General features: G+C 35.7%; 1 protein-coding gene across 1 annotated transcript in view; it reads right to left on the bottom strand.

Annotated features, from left to right (window-relative positions):
- Positions 1-11,679, bottom strand: part of LOC131690708 (kynurenine 3-monooxygenase) — a 35,526-nt gene extending 23,847 nt beyond the window's left edge. Inside the window, exon 1 of the mRNA XM_058976648.1 lies at positions 11,478-11,679. Within this exon, the coding sequence (XP_058832631.1) occupies positions 11,478-11,558 (81 nt within the window). The 5' untranslated portion in view covers positions 11,559-11,679. The remainder of the gene's footprint in view (positions 1-11,477) is intronic.
- Positions 11,680-12,043: the final 364 nt, after the last annotated feature.

The following is a 12,043-nucleotide window of genomic DNA, read 5'->3' as shown; positions in this document are numbered from 1 at the left end:
TTGCCCCAAATTTGACTATATCGGAATTATGTGATCTATACAGTAAATATAAGTTTTTCAGCACTCACCTCACTCTTCTGCATTTTTCTCCACTTCAAAGTTCCTAACATGAAAATAAGACTTTATATACAAAATGTAAGTACGTTAATCAATTCAGCCTTCAAATATACGCCATAACTTGCCATTAGCTCGACATATTTGTTTAATTTTAGTGATTTTCAAACCCGCTAGGTGGCTATAAATATAAAAAATATTTTTTAAAAAAATCGTCAAATGCTCATAAAAACCGATTCTGATGTACTAGAGACAAGCGAAAAACGCCATTTTTCATCATTTTCCTTCTATTTTCCGAAAAATAATATGCAGACTAAGCCCACTTAAGTTGTTTTATTTTGTAGAACAGTGTTATTTTTTATGAATATCATAAAATGTCAAAAGGTTATTTAACAAAAACGTAAATAACTTATACCCCATTGGCTGTAGCTATACACTTTCTTCAGCAAAATTACGCCCCTGAATTCGGCTCAACTATATAGTGTTCTCTGTACTTTTAAAATTTTATAGATACCCAGTTTTGAAGAAAAAATACTGAAAAGCACCACAAATTTCACTTTTTACTAAGTTTTAATGGCCCTGCCGCTCTTATAATTCAAAATTTGTACAAACTAACTAACCAAACTTCTCCGTTTGGATCTCCAAAAAAATAAAAAATACTGAAAAAATATCTAAGACAGTTCAGGACCACTTCAACAGGCATAAATTTGAAATTTTATCCAAAATCGGCCCATTTTTCAAAAAATCAAAAGTCGCCACCAGTAGGAAGCGTTTTAGCAAACTCACTCCGAAGAAGAAAGTGGTCCTAATACCCTAACCTTTCATTTAAGAAGTGAGCCCGATGACTTTTTTAACATGATGTCATTTTGGGACACCCTAATCTCGATTCGATCAAAATTCTATCAACTCGACCTTGTTTCGCATTATGTATTTCGAACCGATCTCGAAAGTAAATTTTCGTTCGAGTTAGCTCGACGAAGTACTAGATTATCGAGAAGTGTTGGCATTATGGAACCATAACAATCGGACTCGAAAGCGACTTTTGCTGGATAGTTTTATTGCTGTCGACTGTCGTTCGAGATTATGATTTGTGTTTTTTTCGGAATACTTAGAGGATATAAAATTACCAAAAGGTGTAAAAAGCTCCCACGTACTTTGAGTTACTTTATGTTATATCTATTTTCACCATCAGGAACACATTTTTTTGGAAAAAGTAATACTAAATATTGATAATAAATTATCTTACACCAAGTAATAATAAAAGGTGTTAAAACAAATCGATTTAACAAAGTGAAGACACCTTGACTTGTCTAATCGCTATTTAATAGATGTATAGAATCACAATCATTCTTGATTTCAAAGTGGTGATTTAAACAATTTTATATTCTAATTGATGCAATTGTTCCCGACTATACCTCAATTGTTTTAAATATCACAATATAGCCTTGAATTCAACCAACAGAATTAGATGTTATATAGTTATTTGTATTAAATGCATGAAAATGCAGAATATTATCTTATATAGCAAAGAAATTTGAATCAAATTGAATTAGTAACAAATTTGAATGCATCAACCGATTGAAAATTATGCCATCTACAATTTCTGGAAACACTTCATTTTGATTGTGTTCTTCCTATCTCTAGTTGTGTGCTATAACAGAATAATTAACTAACAAGTACACGGACAACCCCGCAAACACGAAAACGCATTTTGTCTTGACTGTTTCAACTAAAAATGGCTCTTTTAACGAACTAGTTTTTAATTTTCGCGTCATCAATTGCTAAAAAAATTGTTGCTTTTGGAAGCTATCAGTTTCCTGAAAAAAAACCCTGAAAACCAAAATTACAATGCAAAATTAGGCTCGCTATGATTACTTTCCAAAAGATTTTAGGTAAACTGTTTCGAAGTTGTGTTGTTTTAAACAATTATTTAGATATTAAATATGTTATTGAACACATTCTGCAGATAATACATTCCATCATGCGACTGAGGTCCGAATAAGACACTACCAGCTACGCATTTTGATGTTTCAGTGCATCAACTTAAACAGCGAGATATATTAAAATTTTATGGTAACAAGTTCTAGAATACAGTTATATCAAACTACAATAATGCCCAAACATTGAAAAAGGTGGTGAGGGAGAGTGACGTGAATAAATTATGAACATGCTTGGGTCAATTTGTTTACCACTATCACTGTTTATATTCTGTGAATTTGACGCTCATCGGAAAAAAACAAAACAAACTGCAATTTTGTTTACACTGAAAAAAAAATCTTAGGTGGAATTGAAATTATCATACGATGAACAAAATCATTACACGTTTTCTGCAACGAAGCATTTTCGTGCATTGTAAATAGCTCGTTTTGTCTAATGGCATTTTGATGAACGAAAAGTTGAGTAGTTTTACATATTCAATGTACAGGTTATTCCATGTCAAATTTACATCCACAATTTTAATTCCTACCAAAAAAATTCCTTGCATTCTTAGCACAAAATAATTGACATCTATTTTTTGTTTTGGAATACGATAGATATTTTTCAAGTTATGAGTTTTTGAATTTTATGAATTGGAGAATTTTTCAACCACTGATAACTCGGAAACTCTAAGTTGTACGAAAAATTTATTAATAATAAAAAGTGCGTTTTCGAATGAACTCACCAATAAAAATCTGATATAGTTTTTTTTTGTTCTTTATATTATGAATTCTGCGAATGATAGAAACATATCGAAAAAACAAGCTTGGACTAATAAGTTTTTTTATTCAATGAAAACATTTATAATTATATTGAGAACTTTATTACTTTACAAGATATTTCAATTAAAGCTGGCCCATAACATGGCATTTAATGTAAAATTTCCCTTTTTAATGTTATATTTGTAATATCTCGCAAAACATTTTGAGATCCACTGCAAAATTTTGACACAATATTTCTAACATGATTTTTATTATTTGATGAAGAAATAAGCAAAAAATTTGATCCAACTTTTAAAAAAATCTCAATTTTTCCGGCAAGCTTATGCGAAAATGCAACTTTTTATATTTATTATTTTTTTCATGCATCAAATACTCTACGAGCTATCAGCGATTGGAAAATGTTCAGTTTTTCCAACTTCGAAAGTTGAAAGCTCATACCTTGAAGTAAATATTATATTCAGCCATAACAAAAATACCTGTCAAATATTTTTAGCTGAAGAATGCAAGAAAAAAGTGTGGAATGAACTAAAATTTTATTTGTAAATCTAAACGTTGATTGGTCCGTACGGTGCATAAAAGTTATCATCGATGTCTAAACTATTTTTCATCAATGAAACGAAATGATTCGTTCTTTTATCAATTGTTTTATATGGTATAAATATTTTTGGAAAGGGTAAATTTATTTTACGTACATAAATGGAAAAAAATCGTATTTCCGTATTACATCGGATCTTTTTGGATCTATGTTTGACAACATTGATTTTATTTCAAAGAGCTCCCCCCTATTGTGTATTAGAAAAAATGTTATATTTGCGAAACTTATCCAAATATATTTCGATAACAAGCAACTAAAAACTAAAATTAAAACAATTCCAATACTTTACCAAAGTTGGTTTTATGAAACTTATTCGTAGCAGAATTAAAAATATTTTTTCTCGGTGTATACTCTTATTCGACAGGCTCGAATAGGCAGTCGAAATCTAGTACCACAATCTATCAAGCTCGAACGCTTGGTCGAATGCGATACGTAATGCCGCAATTTAGTCGAAACGACTTCAAAACGTTTCGAATCGAGCCACTCGAATCGAGATGCGGAATGCCACCCCTGGTCGTGCACAAAGTATTCTAGTACCAGATCTCCGTTAAATGAACCCCTTCGGCCTCGTTCCAGTCCAGTCCGAGATGCTATACAAAATTCGTTACTGATACTTTTTGCATGTATCAGGCGGCTAGCAGTTGAAACATTGGATTCTGTGATGATTATGACTTTCATTGGTTCAATTTTAGATAAAAATGCACTGAAAAAAATTTTTATTTGGAAAAGGAAAAGTTTTTTTCAAATAACTTTTTTTCCTTGAATGTGCCCAACTTGAATTTTTGGCGGTAGGTTGAGAACATAATTACTTATCTTGGAACAAAATTTCATCCAAATCCAAGATGGTGTTTTTTGTAAATCGACTTTAAATTTTTAAAATCGATTTTTTTCAATATTTTTATTCAAAAATTTGACTAATTTTGTAAAAATCACTCCTACAACATTTTTTGTAGGATTTGTCATTTTTAGACTATAGCCATTTGAAAAAATAGTAAAAAAAAGTTTGACCCTTTTCAAAAGACAGTCTAGATCATTTTTGGAAAAACAAAGTATGCTACGTGGCTTTTTGTGAAAAAGTTCTCATGTACAGAAAGTTTCATTAAAATTGTAGAGGGTGCTGCCAACATTTGTTAGAGTTGGCGCGAAATTCGTCAATTGTGCCTGCCAGTGTTATCATTATCTGACTTTTTGATATTTTGCGACTTAGTTCGGTCTGACTTAATGCGGACCATACCAGATAATAAACGTAGTACTGTTCATGAAATCTTTTTTCTGCTTGTAGCTTCGTTAAACGGTCGCCTTCTCATCATTTTAATTTAGTTGTGTAAATATTTTTTTCGTTATAGATCTTCAAGAACACGGTAAGCATATTTGGTTATATTCGAATAATACTTCTAACATGAATAGTATTACTTCAGCAACAATTAATAGCTGACAATTGGCTCAAATATATATTTTCGAAATCGGGATGGATCTGATTTTTTTCAGATTTGGACGAATCTGAAGCTGAAAAGTCCATACAAGTAACAAATAGTGTATCAGGAAAATATTGGAGATTTAAAATAGCTCATTTTATTTCCTCCTTTTATAAACCAATGGCTGATCAGAAATGGACAAAAGCAAACAGAATAAAATATTTTTAATTATTCGAGTTGTTTGAAACACATAAAGAACACCAATTTGAAGAAACAATGTGACGTGTGTGACTCTATTTTGCGGAGGGTACAGTCGCATTGAGACGAAAAGGTATTTATGGAACATTGTTGTCATGTTTGTTACTATTTCAATCAATGTACCATCAATTCACATATCTGTATTATAGACTGAACAATATTATTGTACGATTGTTAGATTATTAGAATTGTCTGAAGTCGATGAATGTTGCTTATGCTACAGAATTTGCAAAGTTCAATGCTGATAAAGCACAATCTCTGATAGTCGACACTAAGCTAACATCAATACCTATGTAGGTTGATGGAGGATGCAACACTAGACTGCCCTAGAAAATAATGATTTTTTGAAAACTCAACCGGCCCACCTCTGAGTCGATTCCTAGTCCCACCAAGTTAGTGTTGGTGCCCTCTATGCGGTCACAGGTGGAACTAAAATTTTCTAACTAAAACATAACTCGTATCACATACTACAATTCTTCTGAACATACTATTCACCTAAATCTAACCATTAACTAATTAATAGTTGGTGGGAATCGAGTACCGATACACAACCATGCACTGCTAGGCACCATGCAAAACTGACTCAGACATCACTTCGTTAAAAGTTTAATAACTTTTTTTAACAAAGCCGGATTGACTAGCACTCTTCGACAAAGTTGGAGACAATTAAATTATCTTTCTTATTTTCACTTACAGTGACAATGCGATGCATACAGTGCCACCTAGCGGCGAAAATGCGCGCTAGTGGGTTTTCTCCATGTAAATTGTCGAAAAATCCCATGCAAACTTCGAGCACGTTGGTCCGGTAGCTAGACTTGTCCAATTTACTTCAAATTTGGAACAAGTACTCCTGGTGGGACTAGGAATCGACTGAGGGGTGGGCCGATAGGGGTCATTTTTTTCTTGTCACTCTATGCAACACCCAACCGAATACTATACCTTCCATTTGAGATTCGGTTGATTAAAATCGATTCCCGAATAATAGATGTGACTGTGATTCTGGAATACGCCCGGAACCCGAGAATTTCGGAACTGTCGATAGTGGACAATATGTTCAAAGTATCTTTGAGTGTGCATCAGGGATCTAGGCTTGCAAATAGAAATAATTTAATGTCCCTTACAATGAATTTTTAATCTTTGAAGTATTACGATTGTACCGGTTTATATGGGGAATTCTTATGTGGCCGCAATAACCAACCTGTAACTCCAAATGTTAGATCTGAATGAAATTCAATAGAAGTCCATGAGAGTATTTTATCTTACATTTACAACCAAGTTTGTAAAAATCGGTCAAGAATTCGTTGAGAAAAAAGTGTGTCATTAACTTACAAACTTGGAAAGTACCCGTGAGCATCAAGAATCGTCATAGGTGGCCAATGTGGTCAAAGCTGCTTATAATGATCATTAGTGAACCAGACTCGCAAATCCAAGTTATGTTGGACCCTTTTTAATATGTATTACACCATTTGGACATTATGGTGTCACCAGTTTTTATGGGAATTTGCTGTGTGACCGCACTTTTTAACCCGTAACTCCGGAATCGGAAGTCCGATTGACAAACATTCAATAGCAACTTATTAGAGCATTACACCTTGAATTTGAAGTTGAAGATTAAGTATGAGCGATTCGGTTCAGTCATCTCTGAGAAAAGTGAGTGAGTACGTTCCGAATCTATAATAAATTTTGATGTAAGCGTTCATTTGATAAAGTTATAACATATTTGTCGAATGAAGATTCGTCAGATCGTTGTAAACGTCACGAAAAAATGTTCTATTAAGAAAGGCTAAACCGGATGTGCGAAGATCTTAAGAAGTGCTCGGAGATCTCATTCTCACGAAAGAAAGACCCGATTGGTTTTACCGACAGACACTTTATACACAGACTTGCGGAGACAAAAACAGTAAAACTAGCAACCATGAATATTTACTGGCATCACGGAGGATCCCATAAGCTTTGCATGGGCTTCCCTCGCACTTCTCTTCACAATACCCTCATGCTCGTTTGGTTGCATTTTTTACACTTCGCTAGTCTGTGTATAAAGTTTCTGTAGTTTTACCCATCTGGAGCAATTGAACGCAAAGTTTTTGCACTACCGATAACCTTCGAAAAATCTGCTAGACACGTCCTGAACCAAATTTTTGTGCATAAGGACACAAGACCTTACATAAAAAATCCGAAACACTTAAACAAAAACCTTACTTTATGTAAGGTGTCCTTATGCACAAAAATTTAGTCTTGTCCAAAATTTTCCCAATTCGGAATTTGCAAAGTTCCAGGCGTTTGGTTAATAAACCAAAAGACAGTTTCGGTTCATATTCCTCGTCGACAAACAAAAGCTCTGTGCTTACTACCAAGACATCAATCGGTATAAGCCAGTTGCTTAGTGTTTACGAAAGACGCGTGACTTTTTGGATTTTAGTGTCTAGCTAGTGCTAATTTAGGTACTAGTTTAGATACATCGTCTACCTAGACACCCAGTTGGTGCTAATTACTGACGAGGAGAATCCGAAACCCTAAAACAAAAACCATACTTTTTCGTAACATAATCCCTCTGGACACCGACATATGGAATTACAAAATAAAGTATTACATGTTGACAAAAACATGCTTTTTCTACGTTATACTTGAGTATATACTTAATATGTCTGTCTTACCCCCAATTCTCCTAAACGATTTCGTGGAACTCAAATGTTTCCTCCCCTAGGTTGATGGGTTTGACAGTATTGCAAGCATATTTCGTGTATCAGTTTTAAAGAACCTCTGACAGACAATTGCATTAAGATGGTTTTTGCATTACGCCTCGATAGCGGTGCATCGAGGAGATCGAGAGGGCTTATACTCGCTGGCTTGGTCGATTGGCAGGTCGACGTGGATTGGTTTTTGCTGTGGGCTGTGTTTGCAAACATTATTCCAGGGAAAATATATTTTTGCATATAAAATATTTAAAATAATACATAAAGAATTGTAAAACGATCCATAAAAAAGTTGCCCATGTTCCATAAAACAAAACTGAAACTCCATAAAACAGTGTGAATGATCCATAAAAAAGGGCGATTTGATCAATAGATTATGTAAAATTGAACCATAAAATGGTCGCAAAAGAGCACAAAAATAGTAATAAAACCAACCAATACGATGATTCAAGAATACACGCGAATATGCGATTGGCCACACGGTTATAAAATGGAATTTAAGAACGTAAAGTTACATTCACGCTAGCACATGCGACAAACACGTTAACATACAAACGCTCGAGCCCTTCTCGATCAGCCATGTACACCAAAGCCCGTGATCTCACAAACATGATAACGCCCCGATGGCCAACTGCACATTTTAGCACTTAAAAATTTACAAACGCGTTCTCAAGGGTGAACCTACAAACGCCCGTCTTCGTGTGATCATGAATTGGTTACGTCCGGAAGTCCCTACTCTCGGCCCTATCAGCCTATGAAAGTCCATGCCCTCCGTTGAACCAATAAAACTAGGAGTGGGTAATGTCCGGGACATAACCGCGGTGTTGACGTAGGACTAAACTTGGGCATATCATATGACATCCATGGATAATTTGAGCCAATGCACTTTTTGAATGAATGTTTACTGGAAATTTCATGTCAAATGAGATTGCCACATTCACTGATTTTCTAGGACTTGCAAAAACCTTCGGGTTTGTAGATTAATTTGATAAACATTTGCTTATATGAATCACTGGTACATGTACAGAAGAACTGACAGGCGCAAACTCAATCCAAGTTATTAAATAGAACTTTCTAATTCAATTCTTTCTCCATTATGTATTCATCCTAATAAGAACGGTTTGCAGATAACTATTTTTGGTGATACCAGACGAGAATCCTTTCTAACGATTCGAACCTTGCCCGAATTCACTTCTGCTGCGTACATACACGAACATTTCCCTTTCGCAGCTCACATCGAATGAGCATTGTATATCGCAATGCGATCTCTTTTATAAACTTCTTAGTGCAGATGGAAGTCCATCCTTTTGTGCGACAAATGGAAATATTTTCATCATTCTTTTTGGTGTGGCTTTCGCTTAGTAGCAGGGTTGCCACATTCACTAATGTTCTTGAAAGATTTGCAAAAACCACCAATCAAAGCAGACTAATTAATGCTTTTACAAAATCTATCAAAATTTACGGTAAAACCTACGGAATCTACTACACAATTGTTTTGATTATTTCCCAACGAATCGCGCAAAAATCTGTTTGTTCCGTACAGCACAGCGCAAATAATTGACGTTGGAAAACAAATCGGCAACTTCAGCTGCCAAACACTTAGACACGATCGAAGCATTTTTCCGTCAATGTCACTTTGCTGACTCAAATTTTTGTAGGTATTTTCTTGCTTCCGTCCAATTGGTCAGTTTATTAGTTTTATCGTACATTTTTCGGATATTATTATAGAAAATAACTAACCCGATAAGAGGGAAGTTATTTTCCAAAGCACGAAATGGAAATTGCAATTGTAATTCTTCTGAGAACGATTTTGTGGTCCTAATAAGAACCGTTTGTTGTGAATATTATTTCGCCGTTTCCCGCTCGGCATGATGATTATTCGCTTAGTACGGATAGCGCACAGATTGGTATCTTCCAACAAACTAACCAGGCAGGCCTCGCTGGCTTCTTAGAGGGCCATTACGGCTGAGCTTCGGAAGAGTAGATCGGTTTTGAAATGCTGTGCAATCTCACGAACCAGGCACTGGATGAGCAGCTTGCGAATTAGTAACTCTGTCCACTTCTGAGAGCGATGAATTTCACGCAGGGCGACGACAGTTCTTGGTTTGCAGCGATAAGGCAGTAGCTATGATTTGGTTGGTAGTCCAAATGCAGCTTCTCGTTGAGCAGCACACGTACGTGTGTTCTGCTCTGTGGCTTAGACACGTCTGGCTTTAAGAAAAACTGTGACACCCATATTCATAGGTTCTAGCATTAATGTTGATTCGCATTAAAAGTAGTTTTTGAACTTTTTAAACAAGTTTTACATAGCAAACAAGGTATCAATAGCAAGCGTTGAACGTTTTCCTTTCGATTTATGAAACAATATTAGTAATTCCTTTAGTAGGAGAAAAGTTATTAAGGTTCAAAGTGTACGTAACGCATCCGTTTTGAAAATTTTGAAATGACACCCAGTATAGTAAAGAAAGACGTAAGTCCTACGTCAAAAAATGACGCCCATACCCACCCGATAAAATTGTGATATGACCGGGAACTCTAGTGATATAGAAAAGGTCACTTTCTTCTGGCATCTAAATCGTACAACGAAAATTAAGTATCAGATTCACGGTCCGAGCGCGATCTTCCAAGAACATACGCGAATATGCGAAGGACACACTGTTATAAAATCGAAATTATACACGCAAAGTTACATACACGTTAGCATAAGCGATATACAAACGCCCACACGATCGAACACATTAGCATACAAGCGCTCGAGCCCATCGTGATCATACGCGCGATCATACAATGAATATCTCATTTAGAACCACGTCCCGCTGCAATTGGCCTTAAGCAGTGTTTTGGTGGGTGACATTACCCGTCTCATCTGCAATTGTAGGGAGTGACTCTGATGGGGAACCCTTCCGAAACCCTAGCTCTGAAGCTCAAGTACGAAAACTCTCGGAAAAATGCTTCTGTCAAAAGCATTTGTTTTATATCAGTTTCTACTTCTCTAGATCAAAACCAAAACACCAATCCTCCAGAATGCATACCAAAGGCGCTAGAGGTTTCGATCGTCGAAAGTAGTATCCTGTCCTACTTTGCGACATTAACTCGATGTCACCTAATGTATCTTGCCATGTCACTTAATATTTAAATAACTCAGCAAGAATTCGAATTGATGGTCCATTAAGACATTTAATCCGACTTCAAACGAAACACTACGCTATGTTACTTCACAACTCATTCTCTCAACGATAAACCAATTTGTGGAGCATATATCGCCGTTATACACATATCTGTCCTATGTTCTATGGATTTTTTATATACACAGGGCAACCATGCTTATAACGACAGTATAATTCGACAATAATTGTGCTCTCCATCAGAGCACATTTCGAAAGATAATAATTTTGGCTAACATATTATGTAAAGAATTAATAAGTAAACTTGAAATCGATGGTATCAACGGTGATCAGTTCCGTAGTTTTCAAACATTATGTAAATCGAAACATTACCGGAACTTTACTATCAAACTCCATTCACGCGGAAATCCTAGCAAAGTATATACAAACGCTTCACTGTAAACAAATCGGTTTTAATCTGCATCAAAGTATCAAGCTTCAGCGAATCGCAAAATGTGTCTTGACAACTCACTCCAGCAATGAGCCTGCGAAACACGATAGTTGCGAAGTCACATGTAGGTAAATCATTTGCACAATTAATCCACCACAATCCCACTACCTGGAAGAGCTGCAATAAACAACCGGAGACTAAGACTTACCAGTCCACCCCCGACAACAGCAACGTTGAGCTTTCTTGCCTGTAATCCGTTGGTACTTGTTTGTTTATACTTGGCAGTCATTCCCAAGCCTATAGTGACACTGGCCACAACAACGAATTGAACTAATTTTGCACAGTACTTTGTTGCACTCCTCAGGATGAGGTGTGATGCTTCCCCGTTGACGACTACCGACCGACTGGGCGCCCCAACGCGCTAGCCGCACTTGTTATAGCAGATCGATAGTACCTATGGCAAACAGAAAAGGACAACTTCTAATGTCCGTTTCTCATCGCGGTTGCTTCTGGTAATCGGTAACTTTATAGCACCGGTATTGAAAAGTAGAGAATAGCGCCGTGCATTTTAGCATTTGAATGCACCAATTTTCGATGATAAAATTTAAAGAAGCGGAAAATAATTCCAATCCAATAATCTATTAGATTCGTCAACGTGATTCCTAGTGAAGCTTTATGAAACATGAATGTATCACTTTAAAAAAAGATTTGCACTTTTATGATTTGCTTGCGATGCTGAAAAACGTGTCCGTCTAGACTATAATTAATCAATGA

The sequence above is a fragment of the Topomyia yanbarensis genome, chromosome 3 (assembly GCF_030247195.1).
Source record: "Topomyia yanbarensis strain Yona2022 chromosome 3, ASM3024719v1, whole genome shotgun sequence".
NCBI classification, from domain to species: domain Eukaryota; kingdom Metazoa; phylum Arthropoda; class Insecta; order Diptera; family Culicidae; genus Topomyia; species Topomyia yanbarensis.
This window is presented reverse-complemented; position numbering and strand designations above follow the sequence as displayed.